This window comes from Schizophyllum commune, assembly GCF_000143185.2.
Source record: "Schizophyllum commune H4-8 unplaced genomic scaffold SCHCOscaffold_13, whole genome shotgun sequence".
Taxonomy (NCBI): Eukaryota; Fungi; Basidiomycota; class Agaricomycetes; order Agaricales; family Schizophyllaceae; genus Schizophyllum; species Schizophyllum commune.
In genome coordinates this window covers 563,488-578,685 of record NW_026089550.1, presented here as the reverse complement: position 1 = coordinate 578,685, position 15,198 = coordinate 563,488, and the positions used below count along the sequence as shown (strand labels likewise).

The window sequence follows — 15,198 nt, the reverse complement described above, 5'->3', positions numbered from 1 at the left end:
CACGCCACGCGTCGATTGTGCATCGCTGTGACCATTGAGCTACTTAGAATGTCGAGATCAGCTTTGTTAGCACTGTGACCCCGATACCGGGTGACGCTCATCCGTTTTTCGGTGGGGTATCGCTGGGTATCGGATCAGCGGTTGCTCAATGGGTGAAAAGTGATCTGGAGAATGTCAACCGGTACGTTCCCGACGAAGACACACCCTGGTTAGCGGTTGACTTTCCTCCTCTTTGTCCTCGTGCGTAGAAGCGCGCTCTGTCAGTGCATTGGACTTTCAAAGTAGTGTAAATCAATTAGTTTGTGTCTGGTATGTAAAGGGAATGATTCAGGTCACTACTGCGATCCAAGATAGCGTACAGATCCGGGTTTGGCCACCGGCGCGGGACACGTCCAACTAAGCACTGCACAGTGTGAATGTCCACAACTTCGTACCTCCCCATGTCCTTGTAGTACAGTTGGCCCAGACTATTTGTATTGCATGGCGTGCATGAGTGGATGCGAGCGAGTATCACGGTTTCCGGTTCAGTGAGGTGGAGTTGAGGTGAAGCCAAAACCTCAACGACGTAGATGTTCATGAGTTGCCCGAAGAACGACTTGGGCACGAGGATTTCGGGCGCGCGACGCCGGTGCTTATTGCGATCTACAAGTAGGTCATACTGTAGGAGGAGAGTAAGTAGGGTCATTGCTGGCAGGATGATATCTCGCACCTTGACCCACGTCGCATCACGTCGGTCACTGGCTAGCGGGACAAGCTCTGACGCGCGCATGTCATCCCCACCATTGAGAACGCGGACACGGCCATATTGACGAATCGAGTCGATGTTGATGCGCTGCCGCACGTCGGCCGCATCTGCATTGTACCGTGTCTGAAGGTGTATGCAGATCTTGTCCAGCTGGGAGCTGTCGATGGGAGCACGTCGCATGGGCGGTAAAAGCGTGCACGTCGGGTCTGGTACCAATTGGTTAGGCGAGAAAAGTACTTGAAAGAGCCACTCACAAGATGGATGCCTGAACTCTCCCTCGACGCGCGCTTTCGGTGGCGCCGTCAATGACAGCTCCTGCGCGATCTTTGGGCCGTAAAGCAGCTTAAGTTGATTGATTTGCGCCATCGCGGTAAGGTGGACATCGATGTTCGCCCAAGGGAACCTACGGCTGTGTATCGCGCGCTGCACGCGCCCACAAAAGCGCTCCATTGTAAACGCCCAGTACGTCCACACCGGCCCCATCTGTTCGATGCTGTCAGCGATGTGGAGAAGGGCATGTATGGTGACCGGGCATGTGGCGATGCGGAGGGGATCGTGCTGGTAGTAGAGCCTAAGTAACAGCAATGAGTTGTTGACAAGACAGGAAGGAGCGAAAGAGAAGGAACACGCACTTCTCAAATGTAACAACCCAATCCCGAAAGCCTTGGCGTACTAGGTCGAGCTCCTGACGTGATATCTTGAACTTCATGCACGAGTTGACCAGGCGGACGAACGAGATGAAATGAGAGTAATATACGGGGCGTTTAAAGCGTGATGAAAGGAGGGCGGGGCCGATATGGAGGATCCAGAAGGACCAAGTGTCGGCAGTGGAGCTAGTGTTGTCCTGAGCGATATCGGGTGGACGGGCGCCGAAAACACCTGGTATGGTGTCCCCAGAAGCGCCAGTGGCTGCACCGATGGCATCCCAGGCCGTGCGCTCGAACTGATAGTCGCCGGTTCCCTCGGGGATATCCTTGTAATCACCCGTCCAGAGCTTGATTAGGTTCTTGATAACATTCTCGAAGATGAGGTGCATGAAGTCGTAGGGAAAGGAGGTGGGAAACTGGATGGAGGGGAGTTGATATAGGATTGAAACCCCCTTCACGCCGGTGCTCTTGGACAGTCGGTCTGCAGCCGCCTGCGAGGGAGCCAGCTGTACAGCGCGGCCTTGCTGAAGGATCTGCGCATGTGAGCGTGAAGGGAGATGAGCTGGATCATAGGACTTCGTCGCGGTAGGATCGGCTCTTGTGGAGGGATGGCGCGTGCGGTCTAGAGGCACGTAGTGTGTGGTGACGCGGTCACGACCAGGTATACGCAGGCCCTTGATGCTGCACATGCGACAAGGATGCAAGCCGTTGTGCCCCTTCATGTTCATGACCATGGAGACTGCGGGGATGTCGCCGAACGCTAGGATCAAGTATGACCGCAGCATAAACTTCTGCTTTGTCGCAGAGTCATAGGCTGGAACGCCACCCGCCAGACGTATCAACTCCTCCACCAAGGGCCAGAGGTACGAGTCAAAGTCTTTGGGCTTGTTTGGACCGGGGATGACGCCCACGCACAGCACGTGCTCAAGCAAGCACCGTAGCTCGGGTGGCAGGTTATAGTTGAAGATGAGGAGCGGCCAGCAAGTCTTCTTGCGGCGCTTGAAAGGAGCGAAGCCATCCGTCGAGAGTCCGAGCGCTATATCGTGCTCATCGTCAAAATACTTGTGGGTGAATGTCTGGCCTCCGACAGAGACGTGCTGACTACGCAGAGTACGGTAGTGAGAACCGTCCATGACATCCTGGACGTAGTCGGGTTCGCACGTGAAGTTGTGGCGATAGCGTAGCTTGTCGATCATGCCGAGGTTGCCATAGAAGGTACGGAGTCGGGGTATGAGGGGGATGTATGTGAATCGCCGGCGAGGGTTTCCGTTTGCGTCTAGCCGATCGGCATTGCAGAAGGGGCATTTCTGCTTGTCGGCGTGTGGTCCGGTATAGCAGCAGCAGGAGTTGACACAGCAATCGTAGGGTACGGGCTGAAACTTGGCAAGGAAAGCGGCCCTGCGACGTGTAACCTTGTACGAGGCAACATTCGACTTGGGGAAGGCGAATCGCAGCTTTTCGAAGGTGGCCTCCGTCATTTCTGTTGTGTTCTTCAGAGCAAAATGGCGCAGCAGGGCAATGTCATGGTCAGACAGCTCCTCTCCTGCAATGCGATCAGCAAAACCACAGATGCAAAAGTAATTGACGCACGAAAGTCCATAAGTTCCCTCATCAGGACTTCATCAAAGTCGAACTCATCATCGGGGTCGTAGCGTGCCTCATCCCAGTTCCAGCCGTCCTCCACAGGGTTTGACTCATCCTGGGGGATCTCGTCATCCTGTCCTTCTATCCACTCATCCTCCCCGAAGCCAAAGACTGTTGTGGGCTCATCATCCTCCACCACCTCAATGATAGGGTATCGCTGCCGTACAGGCTCGGTTGTAGGCAGATCGGTTGTCGTCAGCTGGTCCGTGGCCTCTTCGTGATCAACGGACAGTCCCGCATCGACATCTTGAACCATCGAAGACTGGGTGGAAGATGGACGAGTGGGCGACGGAGCGGTAGGATGCAAAGCGTGGTTAAGGTCATCAGGAGTTGATGATGATGGAAGACCACTGGGGGGCCCAGGTAGATGAGTGGTAGGTTGACCAGAGGATCCGCTCCCACCACCAAAAAGCTGCCGGGCGAAGCGCGAGATCTTGACCTTCATCGGGGGGTTGGCGCCAAGGTGATTTCGCTCAACGCGGTTGGTGACATATTTATTGCACCCACAGCTGCAGATATGCTTCGCCTCACGTCGCTTGGGACCCATGAATGGAGTGAGCTTTGGATGGGAGAGCCACCGCGAAAGACAAGTGTTGACAAGATGAAGGACGATCGCAAGTGCTTTTCGTGTCGGCCCGAGGCAAAGTCACGTGAGAGCAAGTCGAACTCCTGGTTTACTAGGCAGAAAACAACATGGATTCTTATGTTTATGGTACATGAGCTCACTAAAGATGGAAGGTTATCCCTCTCCTCACCCTCCCCTTCTCATCCTGTCCTCATCACCCTTCCTTCTTTCCTCACCTCACCTATCTCCCACCCATGATTTGGCTTCCCCAACGGCGCTACTGGGCGCGTGAGCAGGGTCAAAATATGGACCATATGGAGCCAGACATGGGCTGGGGTGATGCAGAACCAACGCGTCGAGAACGAGACGAGGCGGCGCGGGCCATCAGCTCCTCAAACGTCCCCTCCTCGCATACCTGGCCATCCTTGAGAAGAACGATCCGGTCGCCCATCTGCATTGCCTCGAGCTTGTGCGTTATCATCACCGTTGTGCGGCCCTCCTTCGCGCGTGTGATGGCCTCAAGCACGCCGCGCTGGCTCTCCGCGTCTAGCGCGGAAGTGCATTCGTCGAGTACGAGAACTCCGCGCCCGACGTGCACCCCGAGCCGCGCGAGGGCCCGCGCGATCTGCAGCCGCTGCTTCTGCCCACCCGACAGGCGCGCCGCGTCCTCGCCGAGCATGGTGTCGTAGCCCTGCGGGAGCTCCATGATGAACTCCTGCGCGCGCGCGGCCGCCGTGGCGCGAAGAATATGGAACTCGGGCATGTGAGGGGTGCCGTAGGTGATGTTGTCGCGCACGCTCGCATCCCACAGCTGTGGGTGCTGGCTCACGATGGCAAGGTAGTGGCGGAGGTGGTCGACGTCGACATGCCGGATGTTGTGGTAGCCGATGGAAATCATGCCGGCCTGCGGCTCGTATAGCCGTTGCAAGAGAGATGCGACGGTCGACTTGCCAGAGCCCGACTCGCCCACGATGGCAACGCACTCTCCGTCCTTGATCCGGAGAGTAAAGTCGCGCAAAACGGGGGCATCGGGACGTTCTGGGTAAGCCAAGTCGACGTTGCGGAAATTGATATCGCCATAGAGGGCTGGGCACTCAGTGCCCTTCGCCTCAGTCGTGTCAAGGGGAGACAAATGTCCTAGCTCATTGAGTTGTGTCGTAGCCTGAGTGGCTTTGCTGATCTTGGCAGCTGAGAGTATGTTCAGTTCACTGAACCTCAAGTCATCAAATGATCACTCACTGAAAGCCATGATCTGACTGCCGATGGTGACCATGAATACAACTAGGTTGAGCGTCTCGACCATACGCAAGTACGAGTAGCGACCGTTGGCAATGAGGACGGCGCCAATGTAGAACAGCAGCGGCTCCGCGAAGTAGATTAGACCGGAAGCAATGCCACCCGTGCAGCCTTCGGTGAACGCGCCGCGCACACCGCTCTTGAGCGCCTGCGCCGCTGCCTTCTCGAATTGCTGGTGGAAGATATCGTCGTAGGTCATAGACCGGATAGCGCGGATGTTGGAGATGGTCTGAAGACCGGTCAGACACACATCAAGCATCGAAATGCGCGATACATACCTCATAGTATCCCTTGCTGACCTGCTCGCGCGCGAGGCGGTTGCGACGCTCGCACTCGCCTACAAGTTGTGTCTGTATCGCCATTACGCCCATGAACACCGGCGCCACGGCAAAGCCCGCGAGGTTCAGTTCCCAGCCGCGCGCCAGCGCCCACAGCAGCCCAGACCCGAACATCGCCGTCACTACGACCATTTGCCCGATCACCGTGCTCAGAAGCAGCTTCGCGTCCTCCGCGTCCTTCACCAACACCTGCACGATGCGCGACACCGTGTTCGCCGGGCGATCGAACCACGCCTTGTCCTGGGCGAGTACGTTGGCGAAGGCGATCGCGCGCATGCGGTCGGCCCACAGGCCGGCGAGCGTCTCCATGATGAAGTACTTCGTGCCCATGAGCAAGCCATCGAGACAGGTGACGCCAAGAACGAGGCCGCCGACACGGTTGATGAGGCCGACGTTGGTCGAACCGGTAGAGACCTCGAACATGAGGCGCGAGAGGAAGAAGGAGAAGACTGGGGTCATAGCGCCGTTGGCAAGGCAGAGGAAGAGACCAAGGAGGAAGAGAGGCTTGTAAGGGGCATCCGGGTAGACAGCCCTGAGGGTCGCAAACAAGCCTGGCGGGCGAGGAGCCGGTGGCTCGTCGGAAGCCTTCTTGGTCCCCTCCACGCGGATGTCGACGCTGCCTGCATTCCTGTTGCGGCGATCCGGACGTGCAGTTGGGCGTAGCGCGCTGGACGCCGCTTCCATGCCTCTCTTCTCATCCTCATCCAGGATAATTTCCCCGCTCGTCCTATGTGTGAGTTTTACGAAGGTTGGCGACGAAGGGGTGAATTGCAGACCGCGACGCCGGCGGTATCCGTACTCGACCTGATCGTATGCCGGCGGAGGAGAGACAGGGATCGAGACGTGCATGCTCGGACGACGACGCGCGGCTTGCGCAGCCGTGTACGTCGCATGCCTCGAGGTATGAGTCTTCCTTTTCTCCTTCTCCTTCTCCTGGCGTGGCGCCTCCGCTCGCTCCGGTGCAGCAGTGATATCGGCGATGGCGTCTAGCATCCAGCTGTTCGACATCGTCTTCAGCCGCGTCAAACGCTTGCTCAGGTTCGGTGCCGCGAGGGAGTCCGGTCGGGCGAACGCGCCGCTGAACACATTGGGTGCGCGCCATGCAGCGGGCGCGGCCTCCTCTGCCTCGTCAGAGTCCTCAAGCTTCTCCTTCGCGCATTCCCAGCCTTCGTCGATAGCGCCGGGCTCGGACCCATCGGGAGACCGGACGGCCTGGGCATCGCGCAAGCGGAGAAACTCGCCATCGCCATCGAACTCGTCGTCGACGACCGAGCGAGAGTCGCGGGCCTCCGTGGAAATGTTGCGCGCCTCCAGGTCCTTACGGAAGCCCTGCTCGGCTACACGGCCATTGCGCATCACGTACACAAAGTCGTCCTGATCGATGTGCGAGAGGTCGTGCGTGACGACCATGGTCGTGCGCGTCTTCCGAGGGGCGGTGTGCATGGAGGACGCGACTGTGGACGGGGAGTAAAGCATATCCCTCTCACTGGGGGGTAGACGCCAGCGTTTGATGGCCTCAAAAACGAGGATGCGCAAGGCGATGTCCAGGGCAAAGGTTGGTTTATCTGTGACGAAAGTGAGCATACGTTGTCAGTAAAATGAAAGTTGAACTGACCCAGGATGAGCACTGCGGGGTCCTTGACCCTCGCGCGTGCAATAGCGAATCTCTGCTTCTGATCACTACTCGCAAGCCTCAGCCCCGCGAACCGCTGCGAAATCGCTTGCACGAAGACGAGGACAGGCAAGGAGGACAGGGTAACGAGGGTGAGGACCACCGAGCGAGAACGCCAGCCTTAGACAGGTGACAAGCGTCGTGGGGTGCTGGATGAGCAAGCCGGAGCTGAGGGACGATGCGGCATGCACGTCGTCCATCTCCCGCGCGAACGTCGCCATCATGCCCCCCGCACCCTCACCCGGGGCGACCGCGGTGTCGAACCAGGCTATGGGCTTATGCGCGACGGCGGTGTAGACGCGACGGCGGAAGCCAAGGACGTTGCGCTCGCTGGTCCATATCCAGAAGCAGGATGTGAGGCTGCCGAGCGCGATCGAGCCGATGGCGAGGCCGAGGAGCTCGAGGGCGCTGATGCCGACGGCTTGCAGGAGGGCGTCCTTGGCGGATTGCGGGGGATTGGGGGTGAGGGGGAACTGGGCGAACATGTTGAAGAACTGGCCGATCACGTAGGTCATGAAAGGCGCGACGCCACCCGCGACGATCGAGGAGAGGAGGGCGGGGAGGAGGAGGCAGAGCACGTCTCCCGGAGAGTGAGGAGAAGAGGAGGTGGATGGAGCGCGCTGGCGCGCCCGTCGCGGCCGGTGCACTAGGGGAAAAAGGCGCGGCGGACTCGTGAGTGCTACGTCGTGAAGTGGATGAGGGTCGTGGCGAGTTAGATTCGTAAGAGTTCGTGTCCTGCTTCTCGACAACGAATGACTGGGGTTGTTGGCGTTGCATTGTGAACGTCGTCTTCGTCGTCGAGGTTGTGAGAGAACTGGCGTATCCGCTCTCCATCGAAGGTCGGGGCGAGGCATATCACGCTTGATTGGAATGGGCGGAGCGTATCACGCTCCCGCGAGTACGCGTCGGCGGAGAGCAGCGCGCGAGCAGCGGGGACGACTGAGGGCGAGACGACGGCAGAAAAGAAGTTGAAGATGGAGTTGAGGATGTGAGAGGGCGGCGGTGAAACGCGGCAACTTGACCAGCTCACGCATGACACCTTCTTGCCCACTCGCTCCGCAAGCGCCGCTCTGCGCTATCTGCACGTGTCCTAACGGGAATATGCAGAGGCAGCGGTACAGGTAGGGTGTGGATGGGGGGAATAAGTAAACGCGCGGCATCTTCAGTGGCTCGCGCGGGCCTCGGCTGAGGGCTTGAGCGGTACGGGCGGTAATGGCGATGTGACAGGCGCGCGCGGCGTTGAGCGCAGCATATAGAGCAAGGAGCGAGCCGGCGAGGTGAGCAGGGGTAGCGGGAGGCATGCTGCGTGCATGAGACCCAGATACCGAAGGCGAGCTTTTGAGCATGCACCCTCCGATTACTCCTGGTCCTCCCATCTCCTTGCCATGTGTCGTTATGGTCAAGCGGACTCCGATCGAAGAGGAGCTCCGTTAGGTTGGCCTGCTGCGCCCCTGCGACACCTTGTCGAGGCTTAGGCCTCGCAGCGCCGTGACATTGGGGGTATCCTCGTGTTGAAGCGCGCTGGCTTACGCAACGTAGCGGCGGTGGATGATGAAGGGTCGGGCAGGCCTCAGCGCGACGAGGGCTTACAGTGAGTTTTCGCCAGGGCAGGGGAGTGTGTGTGGCGGTCAAAGAGCTGGTGCGGCAGGACACGTTCGCCCTTGACGCGCTCGGGAATGGAGAGTGAGGGGTTGGGAAGAGTGGACTTGAGGTGTGACTTGCACTGGTTACGCTTCAGTCATGAAATCTGCTGGGCAAATTAGAGCTATAAACATACTCGGACAAAGGAATGGGGACTCACCTGCCGTGATGGAAGGTCATTGCGCGTCTCGCAACGATATGAGATCGAGCGGTACGTGTTGAGTGCAACGTCCATGACGAGATATACCACCCAGTTACTTGAGAGCGCTGCTGGAATGACCCCACCAACGAGGTAGACACTGCCACAGGTGCGCCTGCAGCGCAGCTCTTGCAGCTCAGCTGGGTGGTGATGGGAGGGAGTAAGCCGTCGTGTCACGGTGACACGCGAGGTGACAGCACGCGTTCGGCACTCGTCTCGCATCTATCTTGACAATAGCGTGCATTCTCACTTCGAACAGAGGATAACGGGAATCATAGGCAGCTATATTTGTTGAAGCGGGTACTGCCAGTGATGATTACTGGGAAGTTCTACCTGGTTGGAAGCAGAACTCCGGTGACTTGCGCCCTCAACGCCGATTCCCAGGCTTCATCGTCTTCTCTCCATACACGGTGCGCCAGTTGTACGAGAGTGGGGAAAGATACGGTGTAAGAAGTGCCTCGGGTCTGTGAAAACACGATTAGCAATGTACAGGCGGTACTTGAGCCCACCCACGCAAAGCCATATCAAGGGCTCCCATCGTTCGTCTGCACCACTAACGGTCATCTAGCAAGGTTGGTAAGATAAAAGAGATATCAATAGACATTTAAGATACACGTACCGCACCGCCCTTCGACATGAGTCCGTAGATCATGACTGCAACGATCAGCGCCGAATCGACGAACTCGTAGCAAGAGGTAGGCCAGCTAGCCCACTTCGGGGCATGCCAATCGAGTCCACAGTGGTAAGTCTCAAAGATGAAGCGTGAGGGGAAGAGATGGTTGCGTGTATCGTGCTCGCCGGGGGTGATCGTGCAGTAGAGCGTGAAGAATACAGATTTACTGCCCCCGGACTGAGTATTCTTGAGCTGAGTGCATATCAGGGATAGCAGAGACCCGAATTACTGTCGACGCACCAGTATTTGTTCACGCTCAAAGCAGCACAGCACCTCGCCTGGCCGTACATCCTTCCGATGCCATAGGGCATGGCTCAATGGAGAGATCGGTGTCTGGTCCATCCCGCGGCCGCCTAACCAACGGTCTGCAGCTCCAACGTGTATTGTGCGCGGGTCAGGGTCATCCGAAAGGGTGGCATCGTGGTGTTGAACAGTAACGCTGCGTCGGATGGCAGGAATGCGCCGAGGAAAGAAATGCATATCGGGATGAACGTCACATTTGGGCAGTCCTGCGGCTTCTAAGAGGGGGTCTGAGCACTCGCAGTACTTTGACATGCGCGTAGGTGACAAGGACAGGTCTAGGGAAGCTTGAGGTTAGTCGCAGCCCCATGCACGACGAACGTGGCCACAAATTCAGGTCTCCCGATCGAAATTCGCAATTTCTCTCCGAGGACTTCCGACGCACCTCTCCATCGCCTCTCGTATTGTTGCTCTGCATGGGAAACACACCCGAACCCGAACCGCGCAGAAGCAAGCGGAACCTGGCCACGGCTGAGGACCCTCAGTCAGAGGATCCGCAGGCGCAAAAGCGTCAGAAACGAAAGAAGGGCAGTCAGAAGAAAGACAAGCAAAAGACGGCGGGCGCACCTACAATGGGTCCAACGTCTCCGTCTGGCCAGGTATCTCCTCCAGAACAAGGCTCTCCACCAACCGGGCAAGCACGCGCGCCTAACAATGCCGGACAGCGTCGAGCCCAGGTACGACTATCATTGCCTGCTTGGCAAAAGACTGACAGACCGTAACAGCCTGCGAACCCGTCAAGCGCTGCTCGACCACCACTCTCGTCAGGAAATCGGGGCAGCAATCAAGAGCTCACCGAAGGCATACCGAGAGGCAATCAGAGCACCGGTGATCAAGCCAATCTCGACGTGTCGGATGAGAGAGACGTACAGATTCAGGCTCTGCGGGGTGAGTTATGTTCAATTGCACTTACTGAATGAACCTAGAGGCTGACGTCGACTCGATGCTTCAAGCGCAGGTCGCCGCGCTAGAGGCTGCCGCCAACGCAGCCCGTGACAAGGAAAATCGCCCCACCACGAATAATCGTCCCATCGAGTTGAAGAAGCCCGATGGTGAAGCTGGCGGAGGCAAGAAAGGGTTCAATCTCCAGCGTGCCATGGGTTTGGAGGACGAGGATGAGATCTACAAGCGGATCCAGGTGCGTGATGCATGATGATCGCCCACGCCGCCCCGATTGTTGACTTGCTGGCTTCTAGGCTGATGTGCGCTTCAACATCTGGAAGTACGGGCTTGACCCCTGGAAGAAGTATATGCGTCAGAGCCCTGAGAAAATTAGCCACGTACTCCAAGCGGTATGTCCCCTCCCGTATCTCACAAGTTCCAAGTATTCAAGTGCCTTGCAGGGGCGCCAGCAGCACAAGTACCTCTGTACTGAGAGGTTCCCCGACGATTGGGCGCAAACGGAGATGATCAAGACCATCACACGCAACCGACGCAAATACCTTCGGCGCAAGGCCCGTGCAGCGGGTAAGGATGTTGCGGACTCATCTGACTCTGAGGAGGAGGACGCGGCGGAGGAGGAGGATAATCTACCTGATCTCGATGCGCCTCAGGATGGACAGTAATTCAGGTGCGCGATCATCGATGCCCTCGCGCTTGGCGTAGGACTGATACTTGTCCTTTATCTCCCAGCTGTCGAGGCTACCGACATTCAAGTTGACGAGCTCAGTCGCATGGGTCCCCTTCCTCCGTATTTGCTACAACCCGCCATGTATAGTAGCGTAGAAGATCCTATGAAGCGTCGTATATGCTCTCCTCTGCTTATCGGCTCACACTGCACCACCTAGCGGGTACCATCTATTGCCTGAGTTACCATGCGAAATTACGCCAGCGGCCGGGTGAGCTTCACGAAGGGAGTCTCACCCGGTATACAGGTAATAAAATCAACCGCAGGACGGTTAACATCAACCAATGTAGCGTTTCCCCCATAAAACGGATGACATGCAACCGGTCGGAACGTCGAGAGCAGACCGGTTGACTTACAGTTGAAAGTAAGCCAGTCTTGTGCAGGCTTTCACCCGTCCGGATATTCAGCCGATTTACTGGTCACTACCCCAAACAGCGGGTGTTTGTCAACCGCAAGCTGGTTGTTATTACACTGAATACCTAGGGACTCGGCGGGTGACATTCACCCGGTCCTGGCTTCTCAGTGTAGAAGAACCTACCTTGCGCCGCCTGCGTTTGTTCTGATGTCGGAATTCTCCCACAGCGCATCCGGGGTCCATGGCGGCAAGGTGTTTTGGCGGAAGGTGGCAACGGTAGCCTGGTAAGGTTTGAGCAAGCGCTGGGCTGACGTGGTCCATCGAGAACTCGCTAGGAACTCACCTGCATCTGCGTGAGGATTGTCTCCATTTGTGATGCGTTATGTCTTGCTTTAGCCACGAAGACCGGATTGACGCTCCTGAACGAGAGGCTCCGCTCGTGTATATGTATGCGCTTTGTATGCTTCTCGGAAAGCCTATGACAGGAGATAGTCAGAAAGACGACACGGCATAAGCGATACGACGGGAAAGCCAGAAAAACCAAGGCACTTCACTGTAGAGATATTTCAGCAAGTTCGCACCTTTTCACCTCATTGCAAAGCGTCGAGACGGTCTCTGGGTCCAGTCTGGTGTCCACGATATCCCCAACCAATTTGTTGATCTTCTTCATTAGCTCCGACTGCAGTAGGATTTCATGCGGCATATCAGTTAGCGCACGTCGCATTTCTCCGAGGGCCTCCGTCGTCTGGAAAGCCAGCTGGGTTCCAATGTCGAGCGATAAGTGACTCCTAGAGGCCATGAGGACTGCTTCTATATGCTGAATCACGGAGAAAGAGATGGGCTGCCTGATAGCCCGGTTTACGGATTACAGACGGTGACGACTGTGAGCAGAGACTTGCTGTACTCGTGTCAGCCTTGACGGTCCTCCTCCTGCTGCGGAGCATTCAGTCCGAGCTGAGAGGGGTTACCGGCTATCACCCGAACCAGGGGATGGAACGAACCTCCCATACCACATGTTCAACCTGCAGACGGTGGTTCAACGCCGCTGGCTCAATACTAGTACTAAAATCAGGGCCTGGGGCTTCAGGAGGTCTACGGCATGAGGGACCGGAAGAGAGAGCAATGCCTGTTGACGTTCATATTGGACACCAGCATATGCATACTGTGCTCGTGAACGGTGATGGACGCGGGAAGTACGCGCGATTTGAGGAACAATGAGAAAGGAGACACGGGCCGAAGGGTCCGGGCCTCATCAAGATTTCCCATAATTACCACTGCGATCTCTTGTCCTGGTGTGCTGCATAAAGTCTGAGAACTACACTGGCAGTCCTCAAGAATGACTTCCCCACATGATTGCATTCGTTCAAGGAAACTATGATACACACTGACACGCTATAAGTAAGAGCGTCGGGCCACCCGTGCTCCGACAAAACCACGACCGCGTCGTCCTACAGTCATCTAGGTGCAGGACTCCTGACACGCATATCTCGAATATATGTGCCATCTAATGCTGGCGCGCAAGCCGAAGCTTGTGTGCACGGCCAACCATGTTTGCGTTGTACGTCGCGCTCGTCAAGCAACTGTCTCGCGTCGCGCCGCACCCCTCCCAGTCCGGGTTCGGTTGGCTTGCGGCGATGCACTTATTGTAGGCTGTAAAAGGGTCAATTACGTGAAGGCAGAAGGGTAGGGTCAGTACGTACTGTTCATGCAGGTGTTCGCGTCGACGATAGCGCCAGTCGTGGTCGACGCAGGAGCAGAGGATGCGACGGTAGTGGCCGGCGCAGAGGTGACGTCTGCTATTGGAGTGTGTCAGCGAGGTGAAGTACATTCTGTCCAAATGAACATACAGGTCGAAGCAACAGAGGTTGACGCAGCAACTGGCGTGGAGTCTGCCGCCGAGGTTGACTGAACAGCAGAAGTGGACTGTGCGGCAGAGGTAGAAGCGACCTCCGAAGTAGATGGAACGGAAGTCTCCACAGGCACTGCAGCAGAGGACACCGCCGACGTGGTAGCAGCTACTGAGCTAGAAGCCGCAGAAGTCGGGACGGCGGCGGAAAAGGACGCAGCAATAGAGGTCAGCACCGACGACGTCGCCGCAACCTCGCTCGTCGTCGCCCCACCAGCGCCTCCCGTGTACTCAGGGACCTCCGTCGGCACCGTCGTGGGCTGCAGCGCCGTATCCCACGTCGCCGTCGTCGGATACGCCGAGTTTATCGGCGCAGGCGCGGTGAAGCCGTACGGCGCTGGCCCCGGGACCGTGTAGTCATCGAGCTGCTGGTAGATGTTGATCAGGATTCCCGGGTCCTGTGCGCTGTAGGCGCCGGGAAGGGAGACAGTGTCGGGTTGCGCGGTGCCGCTGCCGGTAACATTGACCTGGAAACAGGTCATGTAGAATTGCGCGCCGCCCTCGCTGCCCGCGGTGTGGAGAGCTACAGGATATGGTCAGATGTGTTCGCTTGATCGACAATGTACCCACCTATGGTCTCCGCACGAAGGAGGTACTGGCCAGGAGCGACGTCCGGAATCGTGAACGTGTAATGACCGCAGTTATCGTTGAGGACCTCTGCAAGTAGAGGTCAGTATTCAGCCTTGAACCTCGGAAGGAGGTCTACTAACGGTTTCCGAAGTAATCCGGGTTGTTGCTCATGAGACCCATCTCGTGAATTTTGAACCACGAAGCCTCAGAACCAACAGCCGTCGTGGCCTAAGTGATAAGGTCAGTACATCATGGACAGACCAGCATTTTGAGCACACGCACATCGTCCACGGCCGCCATGTAGATCATCTGCGGACCGAAGTGGTTTCCGCCAATCGCCTCATTCGCGCACGACCGGTCATTCGGCTGCTGGTGCATCTCGACCGTAATCGAGTCGCCAGCTGAACAACAACATACGCTTAGCCTTCGAGGTTACGTTACCGGAATGAGTGTACTTACCCGCCATAGCGCAAACTCCACTGCTCGACGCCGCGCCGGCATTGCATGCAATGTCCTTCAACGACCGTCAGTTCTCGTCGTGCAGTCAAACCTGACTCTACTCACCGCGCTCGTTACATCCGTCACCGGCGAGTTGCTCGCGGGGAGTCGCGCGCAGGACGAGCCAGCGTCCGTCTCGCCAATCCACAACTCCTGGAACGTCGCGTGCGCCGACACGTACGCGGCAAGGAACACCAGAGGGATGAGCTGCATCGCGGGATAGTGTAGCGATCGGAGGATCGAAATGAAAGGAAGGGTCAACGAAGGAAAGCTGTGAGGGAAAGCAAGGGAAGCGAAGGAAAGATGTGCGTGAGCAGCGGAAGCGCCTCGCCAGCCTTTTATACCGCGCCGCACCGGAAGAGTAGCGACTTCATTTGGTCAGGAACCCGCGCCTGGCCCCGCGTCCCTGGTGGATGCCTGACGACGAACAACGGTGGAGGACAAGCCTGGGACATGTTGCGAGATCGGCTGCTGGCGAGGCCTTGTGCCCGATCCGGGAATCTTCCGTGAGTTGGTCAAATC

General features: G+C 57.3%; 8 protein-coding genes across 8 annotated transcripts; 2 read left to right on the top strand and 6 right to left on the bottom strand.

Annotated features, from left to right (window-relative positions):
* Positions 1-252: 252 nt before the first annotated feature.
* SCHCODRAFT_02099236 (uncharacterized protein) lies at positions 253-2,235 on the bottom strand. Its single transcript, XM_050341784.1, has 4 exons — positions 1,378-2,235; positions 1,000-1,316; positions 710-951; positions 253-658 (listed from the first exon to the last, which is right to left on the bottom strand). The coding sequence occupies exons 1-4, from the start codon at positions 2,175-2,177 to the stop codon at positions 296-298; spliced, it is 1,722 nt and encodes a 573-aa protein (XP_050197638.1). The 5' UTR covers positions 2,178-2,235; the 3' UTR covers positions 253-295.
* A 137-nt stretch (positions 2,236-2,372) lies between these two features.
* On the bottom strand, positions 2,373-3,481 carry SCHCODRAFT_02460237 (uncharacterized protein; the record flags this gene model as incomplete). The annotated part of the gene is made up of 2 exons (XM_003026892.2): positions 2,373-2,935; positions 2,983-3,481. Coding segments are annotated over 2 exons (1,062 nt in total), but the record flags the coding sequence as incomplete, so codon positions are not given.
* Positions 3,482-3,899: 418 nt separating this feature from the next.
* Positions 3,900-8,208, bottom strand: SCHCODRAFT_02672667 (uncharacterized protein; the record flags this gene model as incomplete). Its single annotated transcript, XM_003026893.2, has 7 exons — positions 3,900-4,789; positions 4,841-5,126; positions 5,176-6,800; positions 6,851-6,872; positions 6,943-7,586; positions 7,655-7,846; positions 7,938-8,208. The coding sequence occupies 7 exons, from the start codon at positions 8,206-8,208 to the stop codon at positions 3,900-3,902; spliced, it is 3,930 nt and encodes a 1,309-aa protein (XP_003026939.1).
* Positions 8,209-9,076: 868 nt separating this feature from the next.
* SCHCODRAFT_02517579 (uncharacterized protein) lies at positions 9,077-9,975 on the bottom strand (the record flags this gene model as incomplete). Its single annotated transcript, XM_003026894.2, has 4 exons — positions 9,077-9,211; positions 9,261-9,311; positions 9,367-9,612; positions 9,661-9,975. The coding sequence occupies 4 exons, from the start codon at positions 9,973-9,975 to the stop codon at positions 9,077-9,079; spliced, it is 747 nt and encodes a 248-aa protein (XP_003026940.1).
* Positions 9,976-10,374: 399 nt separating this feature from the next.
* Positions 10,375-11,476, top strand: SCHCODRAFT_0258736 (uncharacterized protein; the record flags this gene model as incomplete). The annotated part of the gene is made up of 6 exons (XM_003026801.1): positions 10,375-10,397; positions 10,446-10,608; positions 10,649-10,858; positions 10,917-11,012; positions 11,064-11,290; positions 11,353-11,476. 5 exons carry the CDS (start codon positions 10,375-10,377, stop codon positions 11,283-11,285), a joined length of 714 nt encoding a protein of 237 aa, XP_003026847.1. The 3' UTR covers positions 11,286-11,290; positions 11,353-11,476.
* SCHCODRAFT_02641792 (uncharacterized protein) lies at positions 11,170-11,554 on the top strand. The gene is made up of 2 exons (XM_050346235.1): positions 11,170-11,290; positions 11,353-11,554. Exons 1-2 carry the CDS (start codon positions 11,275-11,277, stop codon positions 11,505-11,507), a joined length of 171 nt encoding a protein of 56 aa, XP_050197637.1. The 5' UTR covers positions 11,170-11,274; the 3' UTR covers positions 11,508-11,554.
* A 227-nt stretch (positions 11,555-11,781) lies between these two features.
* SCHCODRAFT_02641790 (uncharacterized protein) lies at positions 11,782-12,882 on the bottom strand. The gene is made up of 4 exons (XM_050346234.1): positions 12,704-12,882; positions 12,284-12,656; positions 12,046-12,178; positions 11,782-11,983 (listed from the first exon to the last, which is right to left on the bottom strand). The coding sequence occupies exons 2-4, from the start codon at positions 12,499-12,501 to the stop codon at positions 11,882-11,884; spliced, it is 453 nt and encodes a 150-aa protein (XP_050197636.1). The 5' UTR covers positions 12,502-12,656; positions 12,704-12,882; the 3' UTR covers positions 11,782-11,881.
* A 128-nt stretch (positions 12,883-13,010) lies between these two features.
* Positions 13,011-15,069, bottom strand: SCHCODRAFT_02641787 (uncharacterized protein). Its single transcript, XM_003026895.2, has 8 exons — positions 14,743-15,069; positions 14,638-14,692; positions 14,461-14,579; positions 14,319-14,406; positions 14,179-14,265; positions 13,550-14,131; positions 13,403-13,498; positions 13,011-13,352 (listed from the first exon to the last, which is right to left on the bottom strand). Exons 1-8 carry the CDS (start codon positions 14,887-14,889, stop codon positions 13,207-13,209), a joined length of 1,320 nt encoding a protein of 439 aa, XP_003026941.2. The 5' UTR covers positions 14,890-15,069; the 3' UTR covers positions 13,011-13,206.
* Positions 15,070-15,198: the final 129 nt, after the last annotated feature.

Coding starts and splice junctions, on each gene's coding strand:
- SCHCODRAFT_02099236 (XM_050341784.1), bottom strand. CDS start 2,177: ATGCTGCGGTCATACTTGATCCTAGCGTTCGGCGACATCCCCGCAGTC. Junction 952..999: donor AGAGTTCAGGCATCCATCTT/GTGAGTGGCTCT, acceptor AATTGGTACCAG/ACCCGACGTGCACGCTTTTA. Junction 659..709: donor GTGATGCGACGTGGGTCAAG/GTGCGAGATATC, acceptor CTCCTCCTACAG/TATGACCTACTTGTAGATCG.
- SCHCODRAFT_02641790 (XM_050346234.1), bottom strand. CDS start 12,501: ATGGCCTCTAGGAGTCACTTATCGCTCGACATTGGAACCCAGCTGGCT. Junction 12,179..12,283: donor CTTTGCAATGAGGTGAAAAG/GTGCGAACTTGC, acceptor CTCCTGTCATAG/GCTTTCCGAGAAGCATACAA. Junction 11,984..12,045: donor CAATCCTCACGCAGATGCAG/GTGAGTTCCTAG, acceptor AAACCTTACCAG/GCTACCGTTGCCACCTTCCG.
- SCHCODRAFT_02641787 (XM_003026895.2), bottom strand. CDS start 14,889: ATGCAGCTCATCCCTCTGGTGTTCCTTGCCGCGTACGTGTCGGCGCAC. Junction 14,266..14,318: donor CCCGGATTACTTCGGAAACC/GTTAGTAGACCT, acceptor CTCTACTTGCAG/AGGTCCTCAACGATAACTGC. Junction 13,499..13,549: donor AACCTCTGTTGCTTCGACCT/GTATGTTCATTT, acceptor ACACTCCAATAG/CAGACGTCACCTCTGCGCCG.